This window comes from Malurus melanocephalus, unplaced genomic scaffold (genome assembly GCF_030028575.1).
Source record: "Malurus melanocephalus ecotype Western Australia unplaced genomic scaffold, MMel_1.1 scaffold_121, whole genome shotgun sequence".
NCBI classification, from domain to species: Eukaryota; Metazoa; Chordata; class Aves; order Passeriformes; family Maluridae; genus Malurus; species Malurus melanocephalus.
Window position 1 is genome coordinate 382,517 of NW_026623353.1, and position 26,376 is coordinate 408,892.

The following is a 26,376-nucleotide window of genomic DNA, read 5'->3' on the forward strand; positions in this document are numbered from 1 at the left end:
TACTGTGGGGCAAGGGCTCCTATGCCTTTCCTGCGACTTACCCACCAGGCTGGGATGTGGAATGCTATACAATTTACAACAGAGCCCAGCAAAAACATTTGAAACAATTTTATTCATTATTTTTACTTCTATGCCATTTTTTTTTATTCTAAACACTAAAAAATAGCCCTGATTTTTAAAGTACAGGAGCTACTTCACTGTTTGTCCTTGGTAGATTTAATAGCCTGACATAATTGTATTGCACATCCTGCTTTCACTCCTGTCAGTGGTTGCAGTCTGTGCTCTGCCCTGTTTAAAGAGCCTGATGAAGTGCAAACCAGGAGTTTTGTGKCTGCCCATCAAACAGGTGGGTGAGGTATGCTGCAACCTCCCCAAAGAAAGTGCCCTGCCATAGCACCTCTGAATCCACCAACAAAAGAATTCATTCATTCTGAATTCATGTGTTTCAAATAGAATGAAAATGTAGGCCAAAATTTAGGAAAACRAGGCAAATAGATAGTTACTGCATTGGGACATCAGAGAGAGGCTGACCAAATCCCTTCACATCCCTCTGCCCTGTTTCTTCAGCTATAAAACAGATGCAGCACCACAAACCTTCCATAGTGAGGAAATCCTGCCATCTATTTGTAATTTTTGGGTGTCACAGAGTGCTACATCATGGTCCTGACATGCCAGGGGCTGCAGGGATGCAGGGGCAAGGACTGTGGGGCTTCAGGGGAAGTGGAATACCAGGGATGGTGGCAYTGTACCTGGTCCATATGCGAGGAAGAAGCCTCTCATGTCCATGAGCTCATTGTCGTAGCCATGCCAGCCATTCTGCCAGGCCTCCTTCCTCCCTGTCCCATTCTCCCAGTAGGGCAGCTTGTCCCTGCTCTGGGTGACAACAGCACAGCGTTGTTAGTGCCTGCCTGCTGGGCTGTGCTGTGGCATTGTGGGGTGCCATGCTGTGTCTCCATGTGCTGTACCACCCCAGCAGGCCCCCACACTGCGCTGTTACCTGCACAGGAGCTCATCCCCAGGAGGGATGACCCCTGGCTTTGCTGTTTCAGTGAGTAACYGCCTCCCAGCTGAGGGGGCAGGACAATTGATGTAAATTTCTGCCACAAGCAYGAAGTACCACAGTTGTATGTGACATGCGTAAGAAAGGTGCTTCCCCAGAAATAGCAAATGCAGGAGGAGGTAGCGTGCTTTCCATAACTCACCCAGATATCAGGAGACACCTACTCACAACAGAATGTGCAGTCAAAGGYAGAGTCATTTCCATCATTTTTGCTTCCAGTTGAGTCAGAAAACACACTACTTGCTTTCTTAACTGCAGCTGAAGTGAGAGCTCATGAAAAAGAGCCACTAACAGCAGTAGCTTCAAGGACAGGGCTGTGCAAGCATCCCAGCACTGCCCTTCTGGAGCATCAGGCTCTGCYTTACAGCAAATCCCACAAACTCCTGGGACTTCTTTGGGACCAGGGCACTGGCAGCACATTGATGTGCCTGTTTGACAAGTCCAAATGGGATGCAGGACTTGGCTGAGACATAATTTTTCATGCCCAGACTAAGCCTGGGATAGCGATGCTCCTCAAAGATTAAACAGGCATATGTGAGTCTGCTGAAATGGACTTTTCCCTGCGTGTGCATGTTTAGAAAATGTACTGCAACTGATCCCTAAATGTGGAGAAAAGTACACCGGGATGGTTACAGAGTGAGCACACAATCTGAGGGGGTTGCACACAGTAGAGCAGCTGGGGGAGCTTCCACTCAAAGGACAGGGACCACCCACTCATATAAAGGGTACGAGGTAATATAAGCAGATCAGCTTTGATACAGTATAAAATCCCTTCTCATCTTGMTTTAACCAAAATGTTGATGGGCTTTAGTTCCTATGCTCCTTGATGAGGAAAACAACTTTCCACAAATTTTCCTTTTGTCTCTTTCAAAAAACAATAATAAAATCCCCCTTTTCAAAGAGCTTTTAGCTATCTTCTACCCAACAGAGAGTTAAAAAAACCCTGGGAGCATGACAGGGAAGAGCTGCACATCCTCTCTTCAGTGGTTTGGGCAGGAAGTATAATAGAAGGCTCAATTATTGCTTTAAAAATATGACAGGAAACTTTCATATTCATATCCCATTCACATATAATGAAAATGTACCAAAGAGAAAGAAAATCTGACAGCATTAATGAGAGGACATTCTTGAAAAACAGAAACAATGGGAAGGAATGGGCAGAGAGACAGAAATAATTATCATAGCAGCAGTGTTTGCTGCACTGTTATTAAGGTTTGTCAGAGTTTCAATGATTTTTAGAGTGCTTTTTTTATTTTCTACAGAATAGGTAAAAACRTTCTGTTTTGAACTTTTGTACAAGAGTTTAGTTGAAATTTTTAAAAATAATTTTGGGAAAAATGTTTCAGATTCCTACTTTACCTGTCTGAATCTTAACTCTGGCTTTTTAAGAGGTGCATATTTTATTTAGTGTGAAAACTCTCTCCATGTRGGGGTTCTCTGCTTAACAAGTTCCCAGATTATCAGCACTTGCACTGGGCATCTCTGAGGAGTAAACCACCAGTCTGACCTTTTTGAGACTGGAAGGCTTGGGAGAAATGGGGCATCTTTAGGACATTCTGGTGCGTGGAAAGTCAGGCAGAAGGAAAAGTTGCCACAAGATACTGCTGAATGGAAGGATAGTRAGGACTTGAAATGGAAACACTCTTTGTGCCTGAAATGAAGGTAGATGGCAGGGGGACGAAGAGTAAAGCAACAGAACCCAAATGTGAAACTGCTCCTGCTTTGTGACAACAGAGAAAGAAGGGTTATCTTGACTTATAACTGTCTACCTTCAGGATAGCTGCAGCACCTTTAAGTTCTTTTAAGCTCACAGCAGTATTTGACATTATTTTGTAGTCAGCCCATTGACTTTAACTCAATGATCAGCAATATACTGCACCTTTTCACATTCCTGTTTGAGTATTTTGCTTCTATACTTTACCTCTACTATGAACCATCCTTCTTCAGCCACAAGAGTTAGTGGAGATACAAATTTTCCTTTTTTGTAGAAAAACCTGTTTGGAATATCCTCTTTGTTATAAACATCCATGTGTTCCACAGCTTTCAATTTTTGATATATCTGTAAAGCAAACAAATGTTAGGATGCCATGTGGCTGTAAAGGTCATAAATACACCCATGGGTACATGGAAACACCTGAATTTGCAAAATGGCTAATCCCCTGTAATGGCTAATCATCAGTGCATTCAAACCGGATTTTGCCTRTCCAAAGATCATGATTGGACAAAACATGCTTATGTGGTTTAGGAGATTCTGAAAATTTGGGTTATAAACACATAGGAATGCATAAATTGATGTATTATGTGTTATTATAATACATACATTAACAAATCCATATGTGTGAGTATACCAGCCTACAGGAACAGACCAGGAGGCAGTAAGTGAAGTGGTGGGAGACACTCAAAGGCACCATGTGGACTGTGTACAGATGTGGAAAAGCCATATTGTCTTTAGCCTCTGCCACTCATTCCCTCATTGTGCTCTTGAGTGGAGAATTCATGCCACCTCACCTGTGTTTCTTGCACTTAACCAGTCAATCACTATCAAGGGAATGACAGTGCTCAGTTATCTGCTTCGTTAGTTATCTGTYGTGAGATTATTTAGCCAATGCCTGCAGCTTTGAATCTGCACAATGCCATGTAAGTGGTTTATTAATATTAATGACACTGTCTGGAATATAATCACACAAATGTCATTACACCCCACATTATTCAGAAAAAATATTTCAAATGCCTGAAGAAGGTGTTGCTATGTCATAAAGAAGGCAGCTATTGGAGTACCCAGACTCCATATTTTTCTTTAACAAGTTAAATATAAATAATCTTCAGGAATAAATAGCTCAATTCAATGAAATGTTCTTCACTAGCTTTTTCGCTAAGTCACCCTTGTGTGTATATGTGTACCAGAYATATGCACTGATGTGCAGTGACCATGAGGACAACACCAGGGTGTGATGACACAATTCCTCCCATGTCCAGGAGTAGAGAGTGGTCCTYGTGTTTCACCAATACTTCTGGTGCTTCAAAAGGGGGTAATTCTTAGAGGTGTTAATCATTATGTTACAATGCACTCCAGCTCATAAATAAAGATCTTTGAAATTAATTAGAAATAGAGAATSTAACTATTGGGAAACTGAAAATCAACTTTATTTTGCTTAACAGGCAGCCCTCCAGTAAGAAATCCTAAAAAGAAATGAAGGAAAGAAATAAAAACATAGCATAAGGCATTGTACTTTACTGTCCTTAGGGATATTAGGCTGTTTAATGAGAAAGAAGCATATGCTGAAGAGTTTTGTTGGATGAAACCCCATGACTGCATGAAATCTCAACCTGCCCTTGTTTGAAGGTCTGGCCTACAAAACCGGGGGGCTCTGGGTAAAGCATATAAGTGCTGTGATCTCCTGTAATGCACTTGTGAGTGCATGGCTCATGCATGCCTTTAAGACAACTTTCAGTTCTGGCACTAATTTGAAATGTTCACAGTATCACAGATACACAGTTCTTGGAGAGACTCTTTGGGTGCAAAGATCAGCAAATACTCTCTTTTAAAAAATCACATGGGCTACAATATACTGTTACTGGGTAAAATATAATATCGAAACCAAAATTATTCACTGGGGCACAGCCCACCCATTTTGTACCTCCACTCATCTGTATTCTGAGGACAACAATAATGACTTCTCATGCACTGGTTTCTGGTTAGACTATAATGTACTAGTCTATTAGTCAGTGATACTAAATTTTCATTCTTTTCAGGTGATTTTCAACTTTTTTTCTCTATTGTTTTAATTTATCCCTCAAAATCCTGAAGTTCTAGCATTAAGCTTTTATAGCTGACTCAATCCAACATGCTTCATCAAAAATTCCTCAAAGGAAAATATTGTAAAAAAATTTTTTTGGCAGTTCTGGTCTAATGGAGTTGATTCCTCTGTGGGAGTTTACTGGAGTATGAATACCTGAACCTGCTCCAGATAATTTGAAAATCCCTTCTAGAATGTCAATAAATTGATTAATATATTTAAAATCCTAAAAGTGGATTTTGAGCTAAAATCTTTTTGCTGTATATTAGAATCTAAGAGTGGTGGGGTTTAAAAGCATGTGTCCTTGCCATATAACAGTGAAAGTTCATGCTTTTAATTTGCCCGGTGTGACTTTCATTTGAAAACCAGCATCATAAGGATGTCAAGGGATCCAAGTCTGACTCCTGACAAGAGCTGGTTTGTGCACACTTTTCTGAGAGCAGTATTTGGATGTTATGAGGAAACAGAAGACACAATTGGCATAAAAACTGAGAAAACACAAAAGAGGTACAACTAGGCTGTACTCACCTCTGCATGCTTCTCTGGAGCTGGCCAGAGACTCACAACAGGACCTCGGTCTTTCATTTGTATGGTATGACTCATATTGATATAGTTTTTCAGCTCAATCACTTTATCTGCCCAAGAGATATCTGTCATACCATGATCAGAGAAGAGGAGGACATTGATATGGTTCTGAAGGCCTTTGCTCTGTGAAGCAAGTGCATGACAACCTTTAGGGCCAGGTAGGAGCTTTGCATTGTGTGTGCCTGCTGGAAAATTTAAATCACCATTTGACATCTGCTGATTCTGTGGAAGTTGGCTGGAATGATCACGTCCCCAAATGTCTTGCAACATGCTTTGCCACCACCCATCCTGGTGGGCACCCACTTCCATTTGGTGCTCTGAAAGTAGTCTGAGAGGTTAGCACCACAGTTTTTCCAAAATAAGTATGGTCAGCAATTTTGCCATGTTACCACTTGTGGAAGGGGTGTTTCTCTCTTTCCCTCCCAAACATGAGCACTTAGCATTACAGCTTTTAATATTCAGTGAAATTGAGGATACGTATTCCTCTCTTCACTGAAACACATAAAAAACTCCTACATGCATTTATCATTGTCAGAAATATTCATGGAATTGCCATTTACCCAAAAGCTTTTCTCGCTGCAAAATCATTTAGATAATTTTTTTTTAAAACCAAGTTTAAAGTACAGAGTTCTGAATACTGCCATAAAAACCACTATAAAAGTTAATTGTCTGTTTCCACAAACCTTAGGAAACATACAGTTTTGATTCCTTCGCCGACAATAAAGTTCAGCTGGCAACACCAGTCATAAACAGAGCAGTGCGTATATTGGTTTGTGGCTTCCTGGGGCTATTGGTATAAATCCACCAGGAGGGTTATAATGCCATCAATGAAAATAACGATCAGGGTAATGGTGCCTTGACTTCCACATGATCTCAGTAGCCTGTTTCTCAGGCAATAAAAGTTTACATTCACTGCATTCAGTTACAGGTTTAAATAGGCTCTTGGCAATGCCAAAAAGAGCAGTTTTAAAGGCCTTTTCCAAAGGCCCCCAGGAGCTGGGTTTTTGGATGCCACTCACCTTGATGAGTGAGATCATGTGGCTCAAGGCTTTGTCCACTTCCTTCAAAGCGTTCTTCCGCTGCTGGGACCGAGGGCCGTAATGGTGGCCTTCCACATCAATGCGCTCGTAGTACACTGCGGCCATCTCAGCACTGCCATTGCTGGGCATGGGAGAGAGGGCAAACAGTGAAAGGCTGACACAGACAGAGACCTCCTGATGCTAGTGTTAGTGTTTTCCCCAGCATGTAGACACATAAAATCCTGTTTGCTGCTTCTACCCTATGCGGTCCTAACACTATTGCAGTGCTGGGCTCATTATTCACACCCAGAGTCTCCTGAGTTTGCCTGAGACTCCCATCAGAGGTGGCAGGTAGAGACTGCCATGTGCAAGCACAGGCTGGCCTGGTAGTCCTTTACTAACCTCTTTGAATTGGGAAGGCAGCTTTCCCTTTAATAACAAAGAAATTTTGATTTCTGTGCTGAATGCCCCTATTAAAAGGATTGTGGGAATTACCAATCAAATGKGCTTTAATTAAGTTTGGCACTTCTGGCTTTCTCCTGTGTGAGGTCTTCCAAACCACAGAGGTCAACTCAGGATGTGCCCTTCCGTGCAAAATAACAAGCAGTATGAATTGAGGTAAGATTTTAGAAGGGGGTTTTGTTCAGGAATGTGAACAAGGTAAACTAAGGTAATCTCGGAGTTGCACAAGTTTAGCTGATCACACTTTTCTGCACTGATTGGTGTCAGCCTAATTAGTGGGGATAGCATATAAATCAGTGTTTAATTTAATTTTCATGACCACTTTACAGTTCACTGTAAATCTCCCTGAGAGAAGCTGTGTGGGTAAAATCACAAACCTATGCTGATGAAGTTCAAACCCAGGCTTTTTGTGCTATAATTTAATGTATGGCAGAGYGTGCCATCCATAATACATGTTCTCATCCAGATGTAGGTCCCTACAAAAAGACTTGTTATGTCCTGACAGGTCCAGTGTGTCTGTTAAAGACACCTGGGTAGGCTGGTGTAATGAGTGGGACAGAAGAGGAAAATCAGAGGTGAGGGACTTAGTGAATTAATTATGGACTGTGATTTGCATTTCTCAGTTTGCAGAAGGTCTCAGAGGTGCAGTCCAGTGAGAAGCTGAAGGTCTCTGCTATGGTGGGAATTTCTCCACTGCTGGCCCTGCAGATTAATGTAGCTCTTCACACTTCAAAATTTTAAAATAATGTAAATTAAGCAGCCCTCCCCTCTCCCCAGTTTCATTTTAAGCATTACTTTCCATCTTTATTAGGCATAAATTATTTTCTAAAATTTAACCCTGTCATTTGTCTACTGCATATACAGTTATTGAACCTACTGCAATCATTCTTTTCTGCTGCAGTGCCTGTATTAAATGGCTGMTTAAACTAATTTGTCTTCTCACCTGTAACTAAATTATAATTTCGATCAAGATAGAAGCTAATAAGGAGATTTATTGCATAAAACAAATAATCTCATTTAGGCTCTGGTGAGATTTCTCCCTTTTTCTTCCTCCTTGTGTCCCCCAGTGAGGGCTCAGTACTGTAAGGAAGAATATTTACTTCAATGGGACAAACTGCAGTTTGCAGGATTTGGTATAGCACATCAGAAGTTTGACTTTGTTTCCATTTTTGCCTGTCTTTCTAAGGAAAAAAGAGGGTTCTCTAAGTTTTCTAAGGAAACCCTGATCATGGCTTGCATGGGAGAAGTATTTTGTCTTTCTAACTATGTGTTAGTCCTGTATTCTTCCATCACCAGTAGCTTTCCAAATAAATGATTAAGAAAAGATTGCTGAAGACAGCTGGACAGCATTGATGGCAAGACTAAAAATGGTTTTATATTCTACCAGCATACTTTGCATTTATGATGCAGACTTGATGACACCTGTCCAGGAAGCTAGATAGATTACAACAGCCCTTAAGTTACAGTTGTGGAAAAGATACAAGGGAGGTTTTAGTTTCACTTGCCAAAAACAGATGCTTGACTTTACTTTGAATATTATTGGTCTAAATAGTGGTCTGAATAAACCCTGAAGGATGATTTCCTTTGGTTGCAAGTGAAGATCAGTGGTTCCCTGATAAGTTAGATACTTCTGTCCTTGCACTGATGAAACTTTTCTGCTTCAGTGAAGTGACGATGGGTCAGGATGTTCCTTTGCTCAAACCCTGGGACACCATGCCAGAATAAAGGGCTTGTTCTCTCTATCCTGGAGTCCCTGCAAGGCTTGCTGATTGTGGGAGCCTAAGTGCAGYTCTTTAACTTCTGATACCTGTCATTAGGGCAACTGGGCAAGGCACTGCTCCAGCCAACAGATTGACCTTGCCACAGGCTGTTTTCTCAATATAACTAAGGACAGTCTCAGCCTAATGGGCTTTTCCAATTATCTGGGGTGTGGAAAGCAAACACATGGGATTTGCCAGCCTTTGAACAGCTTCAAAAGTCAGATGCATTTGCAAAAGACAAAGATGACAAGCTCAAGACTCTTCTACTCAGAGATGTTAAATCCTGCTAAATGAATATGCCTACAGTAAAAGCATTTCAAAGGCTTTACTTCTTAAGGGCTGGCCCAGCAGTATGGAACTTTTTCTTCTAAGTCTTAAAGCAATAAACAAAGAGGATGAATAAGAGAAAGAATAAGGAAAACCTACCAGATTTTTAATGGTTAATTATGTTAATTCTCTACCCTCCCTTCATTCTTTAAGTCCCTGCAGTATTTACACCCAAACCTGATTATTAATTTTATCTACAATCATTCCCTTTTCCTCTTTGCTGCCTTGTTGGAGATAGGGCACTTAGTTTAAAGAAAAAGAACTTGGGAAGAAATTCACCAGGAATGGTGTGCAAACAGGCACCAGAGACAGGACCTTCGGCAGCTCTGAGATGATCTGTAGGATTTGGGCACTTCAGAAGACTGTAGCTGGTATCTATGTCAGACATCTTGGTGGCAGGAATTTGCACTTTTCTTGAAACCATAAGCTCTTACCTCTTGCAACTTGGTTCACCAACAATGCTGTGTCCTTTTTMCACCACAGACAGCAGCAGGCAGCCTTGTGGCTTGGAACGAATTAGCTATTGAAACTCTCTAGCTACCCAAAATAACAGCTTGAAGGGTTGGAGCTTTTAACAGTTTGTGCCTCACTTTTAACCATGTTCACGATTACAGAGCTGATAACCAGCACTGAACAGCCTTACACACTGTTCCATAGAAACTAGGCAGGAGGCTTCAAGTATATCTTGACCCATCCCAAAATTATATCAGACCCAAAAAGCTTTCTACAGTAATTCTGGGTTTCCACCGGAAATCAGAGCTGATGTCTGTAATACATCCTCCATTCCCTTTTTTTATTCACTGAATTAAAAACACTGGAAAGCTCCAGAAAGCCTCCTATATCACATATTATTTCCTCATGTCACATGCAGGTATTTCAGAATGAAACCTCTCACATGGTCTTAGACACCTTCTGTCTAAGCCCATGCTGCAAACAACAGTGATTTGTAAGCATCTGTGCAGCAGGACCCAGTGTGCAACTGGGAGCAACATCTCCTACAGCGTTCTCATCATATTCTATTCTATTCTATTCTATTCTATTCTATTCTATTCTATTCTATTCTATTCTATTCTATTCTATTCTATTCTATTCTATTCTATNCCTATCCTATCCTATCCTATCCTATCCTATCCTATCCTATCCTATCCTATCCTATCCTATCCTATCCTATCCTATCCTATCCTATCCTATCCTATTCTATTCTATTTCCTATTCTATTCTATTCTATTTCCTATTCTATTCTATTCTATTTCCTATTCTATTCTATTCTATTCTATTCTATTCTATTCTATTCTATTCTATTCTATTCTATATTCATCTTTGCATGAAATGAATACCCTCTTCAAAACTACTGTGCTTGAGATGCTCTAAAAAGATAAATTTGAAGCATCTGTCTCATAAACAAGTGACTGAAGCTGAATGTCAGAATTTCCAAAATTCCCTCTTTATATACAAGCATTTCAAATTCCCTCTCCAAATCCAAGCATTTCAAAGTATTTTCTTGAAGGTCAGTAAATAGACATGCACAGGCTCATCCCGAAGATATTTAAAACAGCAGATTAAAAGTAGCGAGTCAGAATGTCTCTTTGTTGTAGCCTACACAGAAAGAGAGGAGCACATCTTTCCTCCACTCTTGATGTAAAGGTCTATTACTGTTACGGAAACTGTTGTTTCTATGACAGTACTACAAACTCAGTACTACTGAGCCCATCCAGTCTCAGCCCCTGTCTTCCTACCTGGAAGTCCATCCTGAAAATCTCCCTGATAGCAAATCCATATACTTGTCCTAGAGCGAGGAAACTCCACATCACAAAAATCTCGTGACGTACCACAAAGACTCAAGGGCATCAATGATGGCATCTGCGAAGTTCCTGTCTGTTGGGACGCTGAAGTACTCGCGGCARTAACTTGGTCTGACTCCAAGGATTTCAACCTCACAACCTACAAGCAAATAATGTAGTAAGCTCTGCTATTTCGCCTTGATCACAGACCCCACACCATGGTGTCCAAGTTCAGGTCTGTAAATTCCCCGTGAAATTACTTACCTTATGCCTTCCCTGCAGGAAACCATGAGGTTCGCAAGGGAGAAGGGGAGGAGGTTTGGTTTGATGAGTGCTTGTAGCAAACTGTATATTGGATAATTTTATTTCCCTCTCTAAAAGGAAAGTCTCCTTGTGACCTTCAAGCAATAAAATGTTTGATTCTCTCATGGCAGACCATTTCCACCTGAATCACCAGCTTGTTTATATTTTACCTACTGTGGCCATATAACCTCATTTCCAGGCTTCCAGCATAATAGACTTAGATGTTGTTCTCTGAAAGTTCAGCAACTACTTTCCAGTTAGACACATACTGTATCTTGCATTGTAATATCCTCTATGAACTGTATTTTATTATGTGATACTGGCTCTCCACTATTAAATCTGTTTCCCAGGAGGTCTTATTAAAGCACTGTAAACCAATTAACTCTCTTAGTTACTTGCAGCTTTCCTTGCAAAATAAAGTCTGTTTTGTGGCCTAAAAATTTATGGCAACAAATCCTAGAGGAGAACATGGCCCTGAACATAGAAAAACATGGTTTTGTGAGGTTTCTTTGCCCTTTTGCTCTCCAGTTACTATGCTGCTGAATAATATTAATATTTAAAAGAAGTATGCTTCCAGAAACAGTGGATTCATGAAAATTATCATTCCAGAACACCAGAGTCCTCCCATCACAGTTAAGCGTTTTCTGATGTTTACTGGGGCACAAGGAGGAAGAAAAACCAAAAAATCCCACCTATTGGAAAATGACCTCTGTACASAGCAACACAGTCTGGTCAAAAAGGCAATGCTAAGCCAAAGCCTGAATCTGTCTACATCTGGGTCCCTCTGCCTCTCCTTTGGTATGAAAGTGATAGGCATTAAGGACTGTCATAAGCTGGCTTGTTGCCTGGGGCATGGGAAGGAGGTGTAAGTATGGAGAGAGCCCTGGAGCAGCAGAACTACTGTCAGAGGTGATTTACTGGGACACTCAATAAAGAGAATCTGTCAGTCTTGCATCTCAGCCCCCATGAGCTCACATCACTGAGGTGCAGTACTGGGACACAGGGAAAAGCACACTGCTTGCAGGCCAAGCTGGCTGAGAGACTTCTGATTGTGACTGTTCAGGAGTTTCATGAAAGTCTAGGAAAACTTAAATGTTTAAGCTTAGAAAATTTTAAAAATCTGATTTCTGGAAAGCCAGATAAGTCAGATGGAAATTACCCTTTCCAAAAGTTAAAGAGCCATAGCACACATGACAGATTCAGTCTCTTCACCTGTGGTAGTAGCTCCCAGGTCTCCACATGCTTTGTGTGTTTTAAGGGGCACCATCTATTAAAATTAATTATTTATTTGCAGTAATAAACTTCAAATGTATTCAACTTATTTACTTTCCTGTAAAGACACATTTGCCTACTCTTGAACCTCTATCTAATTTTCATTTCTATTAAAATTGTGGGATAGTGCTTACTTCTCATTCTCCCCCTGTTGCCCCAAACATATGATTTAATCCTCCCCTTTCTACAGGAAGATACTTTAGTGTTTATCTCTGCACCATGATCCACCATGAAAGTTGTCTGCAACCTGGATGAACAGCCAGCAGATTACTTGACAAGAACTGTCTGTCTGGATCATCCCACAATAAAACCTCTRTACACCTGCACATAGCATGCCCAAGAAATTACACTTTGCAACAGAGACAGGTCCCAGCTGATTCCTAACCAAATAATCAGAAAAATGTATTTCAAGAATGGCCTGAAGGCATATCCAGGAAATCCCCTGCCCTGAGGGTGCAGAGCTTCAATCTTTTACAGGATGTCCTGGGTGCTGCCAGCAGCAAAACATGGGCTTTCAGCTACCTCAGATCCTAGAGGTGATGCAGTAATCCTCTGGGCTTTGCTATTTCAGGACTGAAGTGGAACTTTGAAACCAATTTCTCCTCTGATACCGGAGTCTGGCTCAAGATTGTCTCCAAAACCAGGCAAGAAGTTAAGAATGCATTTGGAAAGTCATTAGAAATGCCTTGTATTTCAGTTCAGATGGACGTCTTCTCAAAGTCAGTGACTAATATGATCCTTTTGCCTCTTTTTTCTTCAGATTCTGACATCAGATTGTAATTTTCTCAAATAACATTCCTCAGAATTAGTCATGAGATAATTTTAACTGGAAGCATTAACCTCTTGGGGATCTGGGATATTTTAGTTGCTGAGATCTCTTTGCTATTTCTAGATTGTCAAGTGATGAGCATGATGCAAAAGACTACAGGGTAGCAACAATTAGAAACCTTTTTGGCTGTGAAACAGTGGCCTTAAAGTGTGCAGTTCATTGACAGTACCACTGGAAATTTAAGTTACTTTGACACTAAGAGCTTCCTTTTCCCTTTTTTGTTTTTTTTTAGCCTCTATGATCAATTAAATTTAAATTTGGATTTTTAATGTTAAGGCTTGTTACAAGTCCAAAATACTGGCCATAAAGACCCTTTAAAATTTAAATTTGATTTTGGCAGAGGCCAGGACAGATGGTAAATTTTCTCATTTAAATATTATGGGAAAGGAAATTTAAACAGATTTGAAGCCAGCCAAAGGGAATGCTAAGTTTTTCTTGGTTAAACTGCAAATAGTTAAGCTGTATTTACTACCTTTCTGCACAGTTCTGTGTGATGCTAAACCTTTATTTAAAAATCCGAACTACTGGTGCAGGAATAAGGATTTCTTTCAATGTGATATATAAGTTCCTCTTTATCTATCTGACATGGAGTCCTGAACCTCTGCCAGGTTTAAATTGCATTTCTAAACATTTATTTAACAGTTGGACACTTCATGTCATAACAGAAAGTTTTGAAAACTTTCCAGACTAGCTGAACAATCTCGCAAATGTTGTGTTGAAATGGCAAAAGTTGAGTTTAGAGTCTTTTTTCCCCCCTCTGTCTCTCATTTCAGTGTTCAGAGAAGTTGTCACTGCATTTAGCTGAGGTAGTTGCACAGGCTGCTGGAAAATGAAGGAGCTTGAGCATCTAGGATGATGCCACTTACTGGGTTGAGGGTGAGGACCTGTCCAATGCTACTATACATGAGGGAGGAATGTAGGGAAGAAAGTGAAGCAGCAGAGTTTGGGTTCAGACTTTGCAAAGCTTGGAACTGGCTCTGAGGAGGAAATRGCAGTGGTAAAAGTTAATCCTGGGAATTAATACTTTGGCATTTCCTGTGCTTTCCTGTTGTAGTTGATTGATCTCATTCGTATTCACTGCTGGCTAAAGAGAAAATAGTATCTTCCAGAACAAAGTGTGGTGAATTTGATTATTGCATGTCCTATTAAGAGTTTCCCAGACTTTTCCTGTTTGGATATTTATCATATTTGCAAGATTCATTACTAAGCAGCAGTGTATCCTCAGGCTGGACAGCTAATCACTAATAGCAGACCATATGTGGTGCAAATGTCTGTGGGACCTCTACTCACCTTGRTTATTAAATCTTGGGATTTTATTTTCGTTTTGTTTAGCATTGCTCCCCATTCAAATGGCTTATTAAGAATTTAAGCTTTAAAATGATAGATCTGGAATTTTTAGAAAGACTTTTTGTCCTTACAGTGGAACTAGAAAACAATTTTAAAAAGCATATGGGGAAAGTGTAATGAATACCGTTGCATTTGGAGACACTTCTGTTCACCCCAGTTATACCTGGAATCCTACTGCAACCCTGTGTTTTAGTTCAGTAGTTCCACATTTCACCCTGCTTGCCTGACCGTGTATAGCCAATGTGTCCTTTGAGACCTCTAATACCCTTAAAATAAGCATGTGCTTCAGTATTTGCTGCTGAAGCCCTGATGGCTTAGCCAAAGGTCAGCCATCACAGATAAATAATTAAGGACAGACAGAGGTACATGTCACAGTCCACAGCTAAAATGCCAGATCCATGCAAAAAATTCTCCCCTCTCTGCATTGAGCAGAGTCAATGCATACACTTGGCAGCATAAGCACAGGGAAAAGGGAGTGAAAGGTATACATATATACATACCTCATATGTCTTCTCCCTGGGAAACACAGCTCAAAGAGTAGCATGAAGTAGCTAGATAATGCCCAATGACATTTAATGGAGAGTGATACTGTTTTTTTGGATTTCAGCAGCTCTCTGCAGGCTGCTACATCTACTCAATACATAATTATACTATTGAGAGCAATTGCAAYAGTAGTTGAAAATGAATAGTCTACAGAAAGAGGTATTACTGTAAATTTTTCCAAGAATTCCTACATTCTTGTATAATTTCTATTTCCTACTATTTGCCTTGCTGTTAAATTACTTGGGATATCTTCAATAAGAAGCAGCATTTTCTCAAGGCTGATSTAAACCCTTTGACTGCCTCCGAGTCCATAAGGCAATATTGTCACCCTCAGATCTTTTTTCTTCTTCTTCAGTGTAGAAACACTCTGGATGGCTTTCYAGTGTTTTTCATTTCGGTTTGCTCTTTCTTCCCATTCCTTAGAATCGTGGGCTTTTTGCCAGGACACCATTAGCCACATTGCAYTGAAAGACTGTGGCCAGGCCATGTGCATTGGGATGCAGAGACAAGCTGGCCAGGAGCCCGTGGCGTGAGTCAGCTGCCACTGCCCTGCTGGCACTGGCTGTATTCAGTACAGCTGTTCTGACAGYGCTGGGGTCCTGCAGCCTGCACTTATACATATGAGGACATCTGCAGACTGCTTTCTATAGGTAGCAGAGTTAGGAGGTAAAAAAGTTGAGGATCTGGGTACTTTACAAGGGATTTTGTCRGGTTGCACAGCTGGAACATCTATTTCCATGTGAGTAGCTAAGTACAATACTTCTGTGTCTTTAAAAGGAGTCATTATACATCCCTAGTTATTCCAGTGGTCTGACATATAACAAATGAGGAACAGAAAGGCCAAGTCCCTCCAAATGAATGGCTCAGACTCAGAGCAACTGGAACCTCAGATGAATTAACAATGAAGGAGGACCAGAGGACAAGGATGCTTTGCTTTCAGCTGGATTTTGTTGTCGCCACAGAGCAGATCATCTTTATCTCTCAGCTACTAATTTCCAGACTAAAACCAAAGAAGCAGTGAGGAAGGGTGGTTACTCTTTGACTTTGATTGGACCATGAACCATGCATGGAGCAACCCCTCAGCACAGCAGAAGTCACAGGTGGGCAAGAGGAACAAGTAGTGGATGAAGGAGGAGATGTTCTTCAAGCCAGCATGTTCCTGAGGCTAGCATTTAGTGGAAAGCTGCCTCTAGTGACTCTCCAGTCTTCTCCTTTTTAAGCATATGCAAATGATTGAGGAAAAGATAATTCATTTCTACATGTGGTTAGTAAAGCACATAAAATTCTTATCTGTATTTCAGAAATGTATTAGAGAGACATTCCTGCAGCACATGGAGTGCTCAGATGTGAAGATGCAACTTTTCACATACTAACCTGGCCAGTAGTACATGGAAACGTTCTTTTTAGCTTTCATCATTGTGACCCACAGAGGCTCTGATCCATTCCACCAGAGAGGCAGCAGGCTTTCTTTATTCACACCAATATCAAAAGATACATTTGCCTTCTGGTCCCACATGTAGTTTCCTGTCATCTGATGGACCTCACAGTGGCGACCTTTGAGATTGGAGAAAAGAAGCAGCACAATCAGATTGGTGTTCTTCAGCAGAAGTATGGCACCTGCACCAGCACTGCTACTACTGGGTCATCCAGCAAATCAGCTGAAAAGCTCCAACTTGAAATCAGGGATCTCTGACCTTGCAGTCGCTCATACAATCTCCCTAACTCTTACCTTTTACTGAGGTGCTCCAGTTTGCTCACTGAATCCCCCAGTTCAGACACCCAAAAGTTAATTCTGAAGCTTGTCAGCCCCCATTTTCCCTTCATAGTCAATGGATCAGAAGAGTCATAAGAAAGCAATTCATTCTGCCCTAAGACAGGCATCTCAGGTATCTAGAGGTTCATATGCTCTCTATAAATGGTACAGAAACATCACAGCCTTTGCTCAGTTTCAGGGAGCCAGATTCAGACAGTTGGGGCCAGAAGAAACAAACCTTGCACCACGTGGCCTGCTCAACATTTCGAACCCAGCCCCCACACACCAACCACATCTACAGCAGCCCATGGGTGCCACATGTTTGGCTGAAACCTGGTTCCTTCTACKTACCCAAAACCTGACAAATCTGAGGCCATTTTAAGGTACTCATCAGCACTCACAGTCAGAGGGTGGTGAAAAGCAGGCTCTGAACAGAAGCTCGTAAAAACACAATCTAGAAACATAAAGCTTGAGAAACTWGCATTTGTCCTTTCTTTATCCCTAAGGCACATTGTTTTTCTGCAAACAGGCAAAAACTAGCCAAACGCATTTATATGCAGCTTTTATTTTCCATTATTGTTAGCTTTTCTTTTTTTTATGGTCATGCTTTGTTCTTGGTTGTGTGCACATCATTTCATCAGACATGTTCAGGCTTCTTACTGTATCTTAGGGGTCCTTGGGGAACTTCATTTTATAGAAAACTAGTATATAATAACTGAGAGATGTCTTCTGCTTCTTGTAATTGTCAGAAGAGAAAAAACTATATYTTAAGAAGTATTCTGCATTTGAATGAACAGAAGAAGTGGGGAAAGAAATGTCGAAGATTGTTGAAGAAATGTTGAAGTTGTACTAGAAATACTTTATTTCATTATCTTAAAAAGCAACAACTGAAGCATGTGTTAGACACTATCCTCATTAACTGATGAGTCATGTTATTGCAGGGATCCAGGTAACAGGTTTTGACTATTTTGAGCCTGAGCATGGTGATCAGAACTGAAATAACCTTGGTATTCTTGCTCTGAAAAAATGTCACTTCAAGCAGAGGACTCTGTATACTTTGGGTGCATGTGATCTTGAAATGGATTTTGAACTCTCCTTCYCTACTACAAAGTATTTCAATTATGCAAAACATTTCCTCCTTCCCAGAGGAAAAAACAGGTCCCAGTTTGTGGCACTCGCTACTTACCATACTAAACCAAACAGGTTTAATATAGGAGAACTGGTGGATTGGATGGGCAGTAATCTGTTTTCTTCAGGCTGCCAAGTGCTCCCTTTGCTGTGAGTCTCAAAACAGCAGGAAGTCTCTGTAGTGCATCAAAAATGCAGCCCTATACAGGACAGCCTCAGCTTCCTAAAGTTCATGTATTCCTAAAATCTGTCAACCTGATAAACTGCAGGTAGGCAATTTGTGCCAGCTTGGGAAACTTCCAGGTCAGTGCTGAAGCTGTGGTGAAACTTGCAGGTCACTGTGAAACCTACAGATTAGGTATCTGTATGATGTACAGTGTAGTCTCCATATAGAATCAATGAGGTCTAATCCTATAGGATTTAAGGTCTGCTGTGTGTTTGTCCATGTCTTTAAGGAAGTGATTGGAGATTGTTCCTTGTATTGTTGTGAAGTTTAATTAACTATTTGCACCAATACAGAGGACAGTGTTCTCCACATTAGATTATGTCATGTCAATTTTCTAYGGACTCCAACTCCTTTTTATTATTTTAATATTGAAAAAAGAGGCCTAGAATACTGTAAGACATCTATTTTCATTGCAGACATCCCTGGTTCACAAGGTCAGGAAGAAAGATCAGGTGATCAACAGATCAAAAGACATAACCATTTAATTTYATTCACATCTGCTTACCTGAGGCTTGTGTCTTGAGGTCAGAAAGACCCCAGACCTCCCTCAAAGACATCAATAATCAACTAATTAATCTTTTGCTTGAGTTCCTTCTCCTAATATTTAAAATCAGTAAACACTGTTCAAAGAATATGCCTCATCTCTAATTTTATTTTTGACCTTTGTTAATCTTCAACCGTGGCTATTCTGAGCCTTGCTCACTAGATTGAAAAGCCCTGGAATGCCTGGCATTTCTGCCCCTGCCCCCTTCCCCCCCAAGATACTCATACACACAATAAAGCCCAATTMTCAAGTTTCTTTTGTGCCCTGTGTACAACCCCAGATCTTTATATCCCCTGTTTTAACTTGTTTTCTCCAGCCTAAGAAAATTACCTTTGGTGTGYCTATTTTGAATTGTTATCAAAATAGCAACATGGCATTAGAGAGTCAGCATAACATTCTGAATTTATTATTTCTTCCATTACTGCAGCTTTCCTCTGTAATCAAACATTATCTAAAGTGTTTCAAAAATAGAAACAGGCCAGAAAGCAATTTCAGAATACAGATGTCATTATTTAATCTCACTGTAATTGTAGTAAAAATTACTCCTTCCTCAAACAACGGAGGAAAACAAAGAGGGCACAGTTCCCAGGAATATGATAACTGCTGTATCCTTCTGGAGAAGAGCCAGCAAAAGCATTTGCAAGTCTGCATGCTACAGCTTACTTGGACACTACACTAYATACAGCATTTGTCTAAAGCACATTCCCATGTCTCCAGGCACTTTTGTCAGCATTCAAATGAATCTCTGCAAAACAGAGATGAAATTTAAAAAAACCCAGCAAAACGCACAGCCATCTGGCCACCCACAACAGCAGTGCAGTAACACTGAGTGCTGCACACCCTGCACTGGCCACATGTGAGATCTGGAAACCAGGGTGTGCAGAAGCAAGTGTGGACTGCCATGGGGCTATACAGGCTGGGGAAGAGTTAAGTTCATGCAAACAGCTCAGTGGCTTGTCTTGGGAAATGYTCTGCTCTGCTCATGCTGCCTGCCATGAGGATCAAGAAAGCAAATCTTAAAAGTCACCAGCACCATAATCCTGTTCTGGAGCAGATAAAGTGGTTGCTGTTCCCAAGAACTGAGCTTTGATATATACCCTGCTCTACTGTTGCCCTGATGAGTCTCATCTGCTCTATTTTGAAAAGAAAAATCACAGAATAAAACCAAAACCCATATGCTAAACTTTAAGCATTGAGCCTGGACAAGGCCAGAGCTCCTGAGAAGTCTGGGGGGAATGCTGGCTTGGCCAAAGTGGTCCTGCCATCTGCAGACCCTCAAGGAAAAACAGTACTTGCATGATGTGCATGGGCAATTCATGTTCCAAAAGGAGCTGGCTGGCAAAGGCTTTCCAATTTTTTATGACCTCTAATACCAGAAAGACCTGAAGCATAAACACCTTAGCCTGCATCAGGCAAGACTTTGCAATCCAACCAGGAACACATAAAAAAGCACAGAAAAATCTCTGCTATACACAGCATTACTTTTCTTCCCTAAAGAGGGTTCATCTAGTAAGAGCTTGAAACTCTTAATTCAATGCTTTCATCATGGGGCCAGGGCTGAGGTGCATGAAAATTACTTATAAATCATCCAGCTGAGGTTTTGCAGATGCTTTCTTGTGTGGGAAGCCAGGTCTTGTGTCCCTGGAGAGCAGGGACTCCAAGCTGTGGTGGGCTCAGGGACCACTCTGGGACATGTGACTCCCCACAGGGTATGGCTCAAGGGCACTGCAGCTCCAAGCACTACAGAGGGCCTGGACAGAATCATGGGCAAAGCTTCTGCCTGCATCTTCAGAGAGTAWGAACCTCTGGCAGTGACTTCAGCTCTGGGGTAAAGAAATAACCTGATGTGTTAATGTCCACTTAGCTGGTACACTAGCTGTGAGCTGTGAGGTTGTAGCTAGCTARAAGGAAAAACTGTATTTCAATTTGTAGCATTGTGAACTTGTATWAGAAAAAGCTTTCTGTTCTACACTTTGGAATTGTTTCTATCTTTTTAACTGGTAAAAAGCAAACAAAGATTTTTGCAATATTTTGTGTATGTGTGAAAGAGAAAAATCTTTCTCTGTGCTTGGCATTGCAGCCTTTCTGCAGGTGRTGAGTAAATAAATGAGAGGAAGAATGTGAAAATGAAAATCCTCCTGGTTCCCACTATCTTATCCAGCTGGGATAGTACTCTTCCCCTGCCAGTTAATAGTATTAGTTCAGACTTATTCATGCTCTTTTGCTTCTCAGCACAGAGTTTTAGAAATGGAAAGCTAATGAATCCAAGAGAAGGAAGAGACTTGATTTCAGAACTGTATGTCAAGACAAGAATCTTTTAAATATTTGCTGCTGGTTCCATCTGTAGTTATTTAAGAGGAGCAAAAAGAAAAAATCCTATTACCTTGTCACTCATCGTGCACTTTGAGTCCTCCTGGATTTTTTCTAAGCTTGCACAGTGAAGCAGAGATAGTTTTAATTCATGTGTATGTAATAAACTTCCCTGTTGCACTCCTATTATTCCATTTTTCATGCCTCAGAAAACATGAAGGTATTGCTTAYATGGTTAAGAATTCTCCTGACTGCTGAACAGAAGTTTTCTGCATCCTTCCAGGCTGAAGTCAGGATAGCACTAACTGTGCAGCAGAAAAGAGGCATCTACTAGAACCACCACCAGGCTGGGCTTCTTCCAGGTACTGAGTGAAAGCCACGTGGAGCTGCTGTGCTGTAAACCAGGAGACCTCTCACAAACAAACAATAAATGTATTAGTATACGTGCACATCAGGCAGACTCCAGAGGRCTCCAGAGTTGGGAGCTCAAAGGAGATTTTCTTCCAGAAAACATGGAATAAACAGGGAGCAGTGTAGTTGATTGGCTGTGCTCAGGGGAAAACAGATGTGAACTGGCTGGTAGACTTTCGCATCATCCACCAAAGCCCCTCAGCAGTTAAATATGCCAACATCAAGAGTGAGAAGTGAAAGGAAGATTGCTGAAACATGGAAGATGGGTGAAACCTTCAGTCTGGCAAAGTAGACCTTGATGTCACCTGTCCCTGGGAYCCCTGCCATGGTGCCCCATTCTCTACTGCCATGCAGAGGAGGAGGTGATGGCAGATGAAGGGAAGAGCCACAGTAGCTGAGAAACCACCACAGACTACCCCTGTATTCTAGACAAGCCCCAAACATGTTATCCCTGTGTTACAGCAAGTCTCTGGGTACAGGAGACTAAACTGTCCTCTGGTCAACCTTCTCCATCCCTCACCCTTCATGGGACATCACAGCCACTCTGGCATTTATTTAAGATCAAGTCTTGTCCAAAGAGGGACATGGAGGCTCCTTGCTGGCTCCACTCCAAGCAGTTCCCTGCCCACCTCTGCAATCAGGGGCTCCCTTTGCTTCCCATGGTGGCCAAGCTTGGATGTGCATAGCTGACCAGGCAGCTGGCACATCCACATGGAGGACCTGCCAGAAAAATTTCATTTCTTGTTACGATCTTGGAAAAGAAATCCTCTGTGGATTTCTCTCTCAGATATGACACTGTGTGTGTTTATGCTGGCTGGAAAAGTGAGGGATCCCTGAGTGCTCTCAGCTGGAGGGGGGGTACTTCAGGAGAGCTGAATTGCAGGGAGACCTTCACCACCMCTCCAACACCTGCAGGTTGTCAGGTGAGGGAAACCCAACCACTCAGCTCAAGCAGCTTTTCTCGACAGATACGGCACAAAGTGCTCTGAAGGAGTAACTCCTGCTTGCAGCAGTTACAGGGGAGAACTCAGACTTTCCACTGAGCTTGGAATGAGAGCTCCCTGCAGAGCCAGGCCACAGCAGGGAAAGGGAAAAATTAAGAACTCCCCACAGGATAACAGCCTGAGATGGCTTATGGTCTTAATTCCTTCCTTTGCAAAACAAAAAGCACACRGTTTGATTAAGGGAGCCTTTTGGAATAGATGTATTTGGACTCCTCCTTCCCTCCCTTGCCAAGCTCACAGAGTCCTGCAAAAGCTCTCACAGCAGCTACGTCTCTTTTTATTTAATTCTCCATTTCACATTTTTCAGGTCAACACTTGCAGTAACATAACTGCACCATGGAGAGCTAGGACACCAGATAGGATTCCATCTAGCAGCTCAACAAGCACCCCAACCACCCAAAAATGAGTCTTTATGCCACYGTAGAAGCCCAGACTGGCAAACATAGCATAAATGAAGTTGCTAGAGAAGATTGCTTTTCAAGGAGATGGATTTTAAGCTAGGACATGCTTGAGCTACCTTGCATAGCACCAGGTTGTTTTAACAAAACAGCTTCTTGGGTTGCTTGTCAGACATCCCAGTTGCAAACAGAAACAAACCCAGTTACAGTTGCATCTCCCTGCAGCAGAGGGGATGCACAACTGGTGAGATGTGATGAAAGCTTCCTCATGCCCATAAAGCAGCAGCTTTGCCATTCCCTGAGCAGGTCATTAAGGCATGATGCTTGTGTCACCCTGTCATGCTGAGTTTTCTTCAAACCTGTTCCACCTTTGCAATTTAAATGGACACACACTGAACACAGCATAACACTACATCTGCCACATGCTTCCCACTCCTAACCCCACTACCCCATAAAATCTCCTTAGAGTAGAAATGGTACCATGGCTCCAAAGGGTAAGAACAGTGCAGCTATGAGATTTTCCCTGCTGTCATGCCAGGACACAGTCATGGGGTCCACTAACACCCCAAGGGCGCAAGGGCAGCCTTGGGTCTGCCACTGGGCATGTTCATCACCTAAACCTAGTCCTCGACTGTTCCTGACCTACTTAAAATACTACTGTGACTCATATGTTAGGAAGGTGAATTGGTATTTGCAATTAAGTCATATTTGCATTGATATCCTTATCATAAAGTCTGGGAGACTTGCAGGAAGAGTTGAGTTTGGTCTCACAGACTATCTTATTACTTCAGGTTGAGGTGCAGAACTCTACTAAAAATATGAAAAGTCCAGTAGTGGTGTTTTATCACCTAAAACAAAACTCCTTTGTGAGTACAAAGTAGGATGTTTTCAAAACTCCTCAAAAGGCTGATTATAGACTTKATGTATACACACTTAATAGAAGTGATGACTAAATACGCTTAGGAGTGAAATTTCATTCACTTTTCTTCTTCTCTTTAACAGTTCCATCCAAAGACATTTTGCACCTAAGGAAGTGTTAGGCCAGTTTGCCTATGTGCACCTAAAGAACATCTGGAGTGGAATACCTCTATTTTCAGTCATGACATTTATTCTGCAGTCATATGTTCACACCAAATCATGAAAAAAAAAAAAAAAAAAACCCAAACCAACCTTGTGGTGGTTTTATATTCTTCTCTGATCAGAGATGAGCAAGCAAAAGGTGTTTCTCTTGAGAGAGAGGGAAGAAGGGGTTAAGCAGTTTCAAAACAAGCTGGGCACAACTGATGTCAGAYTTTTGTCTTACAATAGCATCTCTCTGCTTTCCCAGCAAGCAGTATATGAATCACTGGGCACTGCATTGTTTCAAGGATAGCAGAAAATGCCACATATCTTAGTAGTGGATAGATTTTCTCACTCCTCATTAGGTGGAAGTTCTTGTTTGTTCAACTACTCCAGAGAAAAATCCAATCAGAAACTCCAGAAGAAAAATCTGGTTTGGTGTTTGTTTGGGTTTTTTTGTTTGTTTTAACTGTTGTTTCCTCGGTCTGTCTCTGATGAAATTGGCCCAACTGTACTCTGTGCATCTTCCCAGTGTCACTGTAATAATGTATCCTCCATATAAGATTAAAAGCAAATCAGAATCATGAAAACTATGACTGTCCTCTAAATTTTCTGAAAGCCTCCCCTGGACATTCTGAAAAACTGCAGGGGAGTAAAAGTAAAAATTGTGACTGTTTTTCCACATGGCTATTTCAGATTATTACAGATATGAGGATTTAGAGCAAAGTTAACAGAACAGAAAATCTACTAAGTTTAAAAAGAAATTTAATGCTGAACTTGCCAAAACAGACCTGCTGACTGAAAACAAGTTCTCAGTGTAGCCACACTCGGTTCGCATGCATTTTTATTAAAGCCCCTGAGCAGTGTCTGTATTCATTTTCCATGCATTCCCAGTTGTTTTTGTTTTATATATTATACGCAGTCCCCATTGGTACTCCTACCACAGAGACCTAGCTAGCCATGATGCTGAGGTGGCAGCAGGTAGGGACCTGGCTACACCAAGATGAGCAAAGGGGAACTTCAAAAATTGGCTCCAAACACCATTTCCAAGTTTGAAACAGGTTTCAGAGAAACAATTCTGTACTGTAATGCCACAGCGCTTTTATGCTTTCCAGCTGAAAGCATGACTTCTGTTATTTTTATATCTTCTTTGGAAGAGCAAGACTCAGGGAGCCGCCTTCAACTTCGGCACAGGGAGCTGGCAGCCGTGAGGAGCATCACAGCACAGAAATGCAAGTACTCACCCGTCATCAGTGTGTAGTAATTTGGATAAGAGAGGCTGGGGAAGTCTGGGGTCATGTAATCCACCTTCACCCCCATGTTCACAATGTCCCGAAAGCCCGGCAAACCCTCCAGCTCGCTGTCATCAATGTAGTCGAAGCGAAAGCCGTCGAGTAGGAACACCAGGAGCTTGCGGTGGGCCGAGGGCGCGACGGGACGCGGCAGCAGCGCGGTGAGGGCAGCAGCCAGGAGGGCGGCGAGGAGGCTGCGGCTCTCCATGGCAGGCAGCAGTGAGGGATCTGCGGCGGCTCCGGGGCCGGAGCTGGCACTGCTGTCCCCCTCCCGCTTCCAGCGCCCGCGTTAAAGCTACAGCGCTGCCCCGCGCCGCGGGCGTGGGAGGTCACAGGTTAATTGCGCGCAGATGATTAATCTCGAGCTGAGGGAGGTGCTCGGTACTGCCCAGCTGCAGGAACAATAGCTTCGCAGCGGGGCACGCACGGCATGAAAGTAACTGGACCCTCTCAGGACACTCGGCAGACACAGGCGAGGCAGGGCGGGCACGCTGCCCGCTGGCCCCCGGCGCGCTCCCAGCGCCGCTGGCAGGGAGCGGAGCTCGCTCGGTGGCCKGCCCGGCTCCGCGCAGGGAATGCGGCTCGCAGGGGCTCGCACAGAGGGGYTGCGGTCTTTCAAACACAGCCTTACATCTCCAGCAGCGCCAACGCGCGCTTGCTTTTYCTCTCTCCGGCAGTGGTTTCTGATAGAACTCAGAGTGAGATTAAGGCAAAGCATCTTTCCAGTTGGGAAGTGCAGTATGTGTGAGTCGAGATCCATGCGTTTCCATGGCACGGCGGTACCACAGAGCATTAGCTGAGCAAACTCACCTCTCTCTATATGGATGCAAGTCCCTGCTTCTTCTGTGCTGCCCTSGGACTAATCCAGCTCCTGATGCACCAGCAGAAAAATCAGGCTTCAGCTAGATAATAATTGATATATTTATTTTCTGGTGGTTGATATTATTTAGCTATCCACTGCTGGATGGTGCCTAATTTCATATTAAAAATTTAAAAATGTTCACATTTTAGTCATGAGTCATCACTAGGTTTTTCTCCTTTGCAGCAACCTAACTATAACTCTAATGCAATGCCAGCACCTATTGTATGTCATAACTGCACATTAATTTGCTTTACTTCAATTCTTTTTCACAAATAAAAGAATTTCATAGCATTCCTAACATTGT

At 42.0% G+C, this 26,376-nt stretch overlaps 1 protein-coding gene across 1 annotated transcript in view; it reads right to left on the bottom strand.

Annotated features, from left to right (window-relative positions):
* The window catches only part of ENPP6 (ectonucleotide pyrophosphatase/phosphodiesterase 6), a 32,446-nt gene extending 6,899 nt beyond the window's left edge, over positions 1 to 25,547 (bottom strand). The window contains exons 1-7 of the mRNA XM_057370198.1: positions 25,163 to 25,547; positions 16,460 to 16,639; positions 10,840 to 10,951; positions 6,462 to 6,603; positions 5,386 to 5,565; positions 2,982 to 3,119; positions 750 to 873 (exon numbers count right to left, since the gene is read on the bottom strand). Coding sequence (XP_057226181.1) covers positions 750 to 873; positions 2,982 to 3,119; positions 5,386 to 5,565; positions 6,462 to 6,603; positions 10,840 to 10,951; positions 16,460 to 16,639; positions 25,163 to 25,418 — 1,132 coding nt within the window. The 5' untranslated portion in view covers positions 25,419 to 25,547. The remainder of the gene's footprint in view (positions 1 to 749; positions 874 to 2,981; positions 3,120 to 5,385; positions 5,566 to 6,461; positions 6,604 to 10,839; positions 10,952 to 16,459; positions 16,640 to 25,162) is intronic.
* Between the last annotated feature and the right edge of the window lie 829 nt (positions 25,548 to 26,376).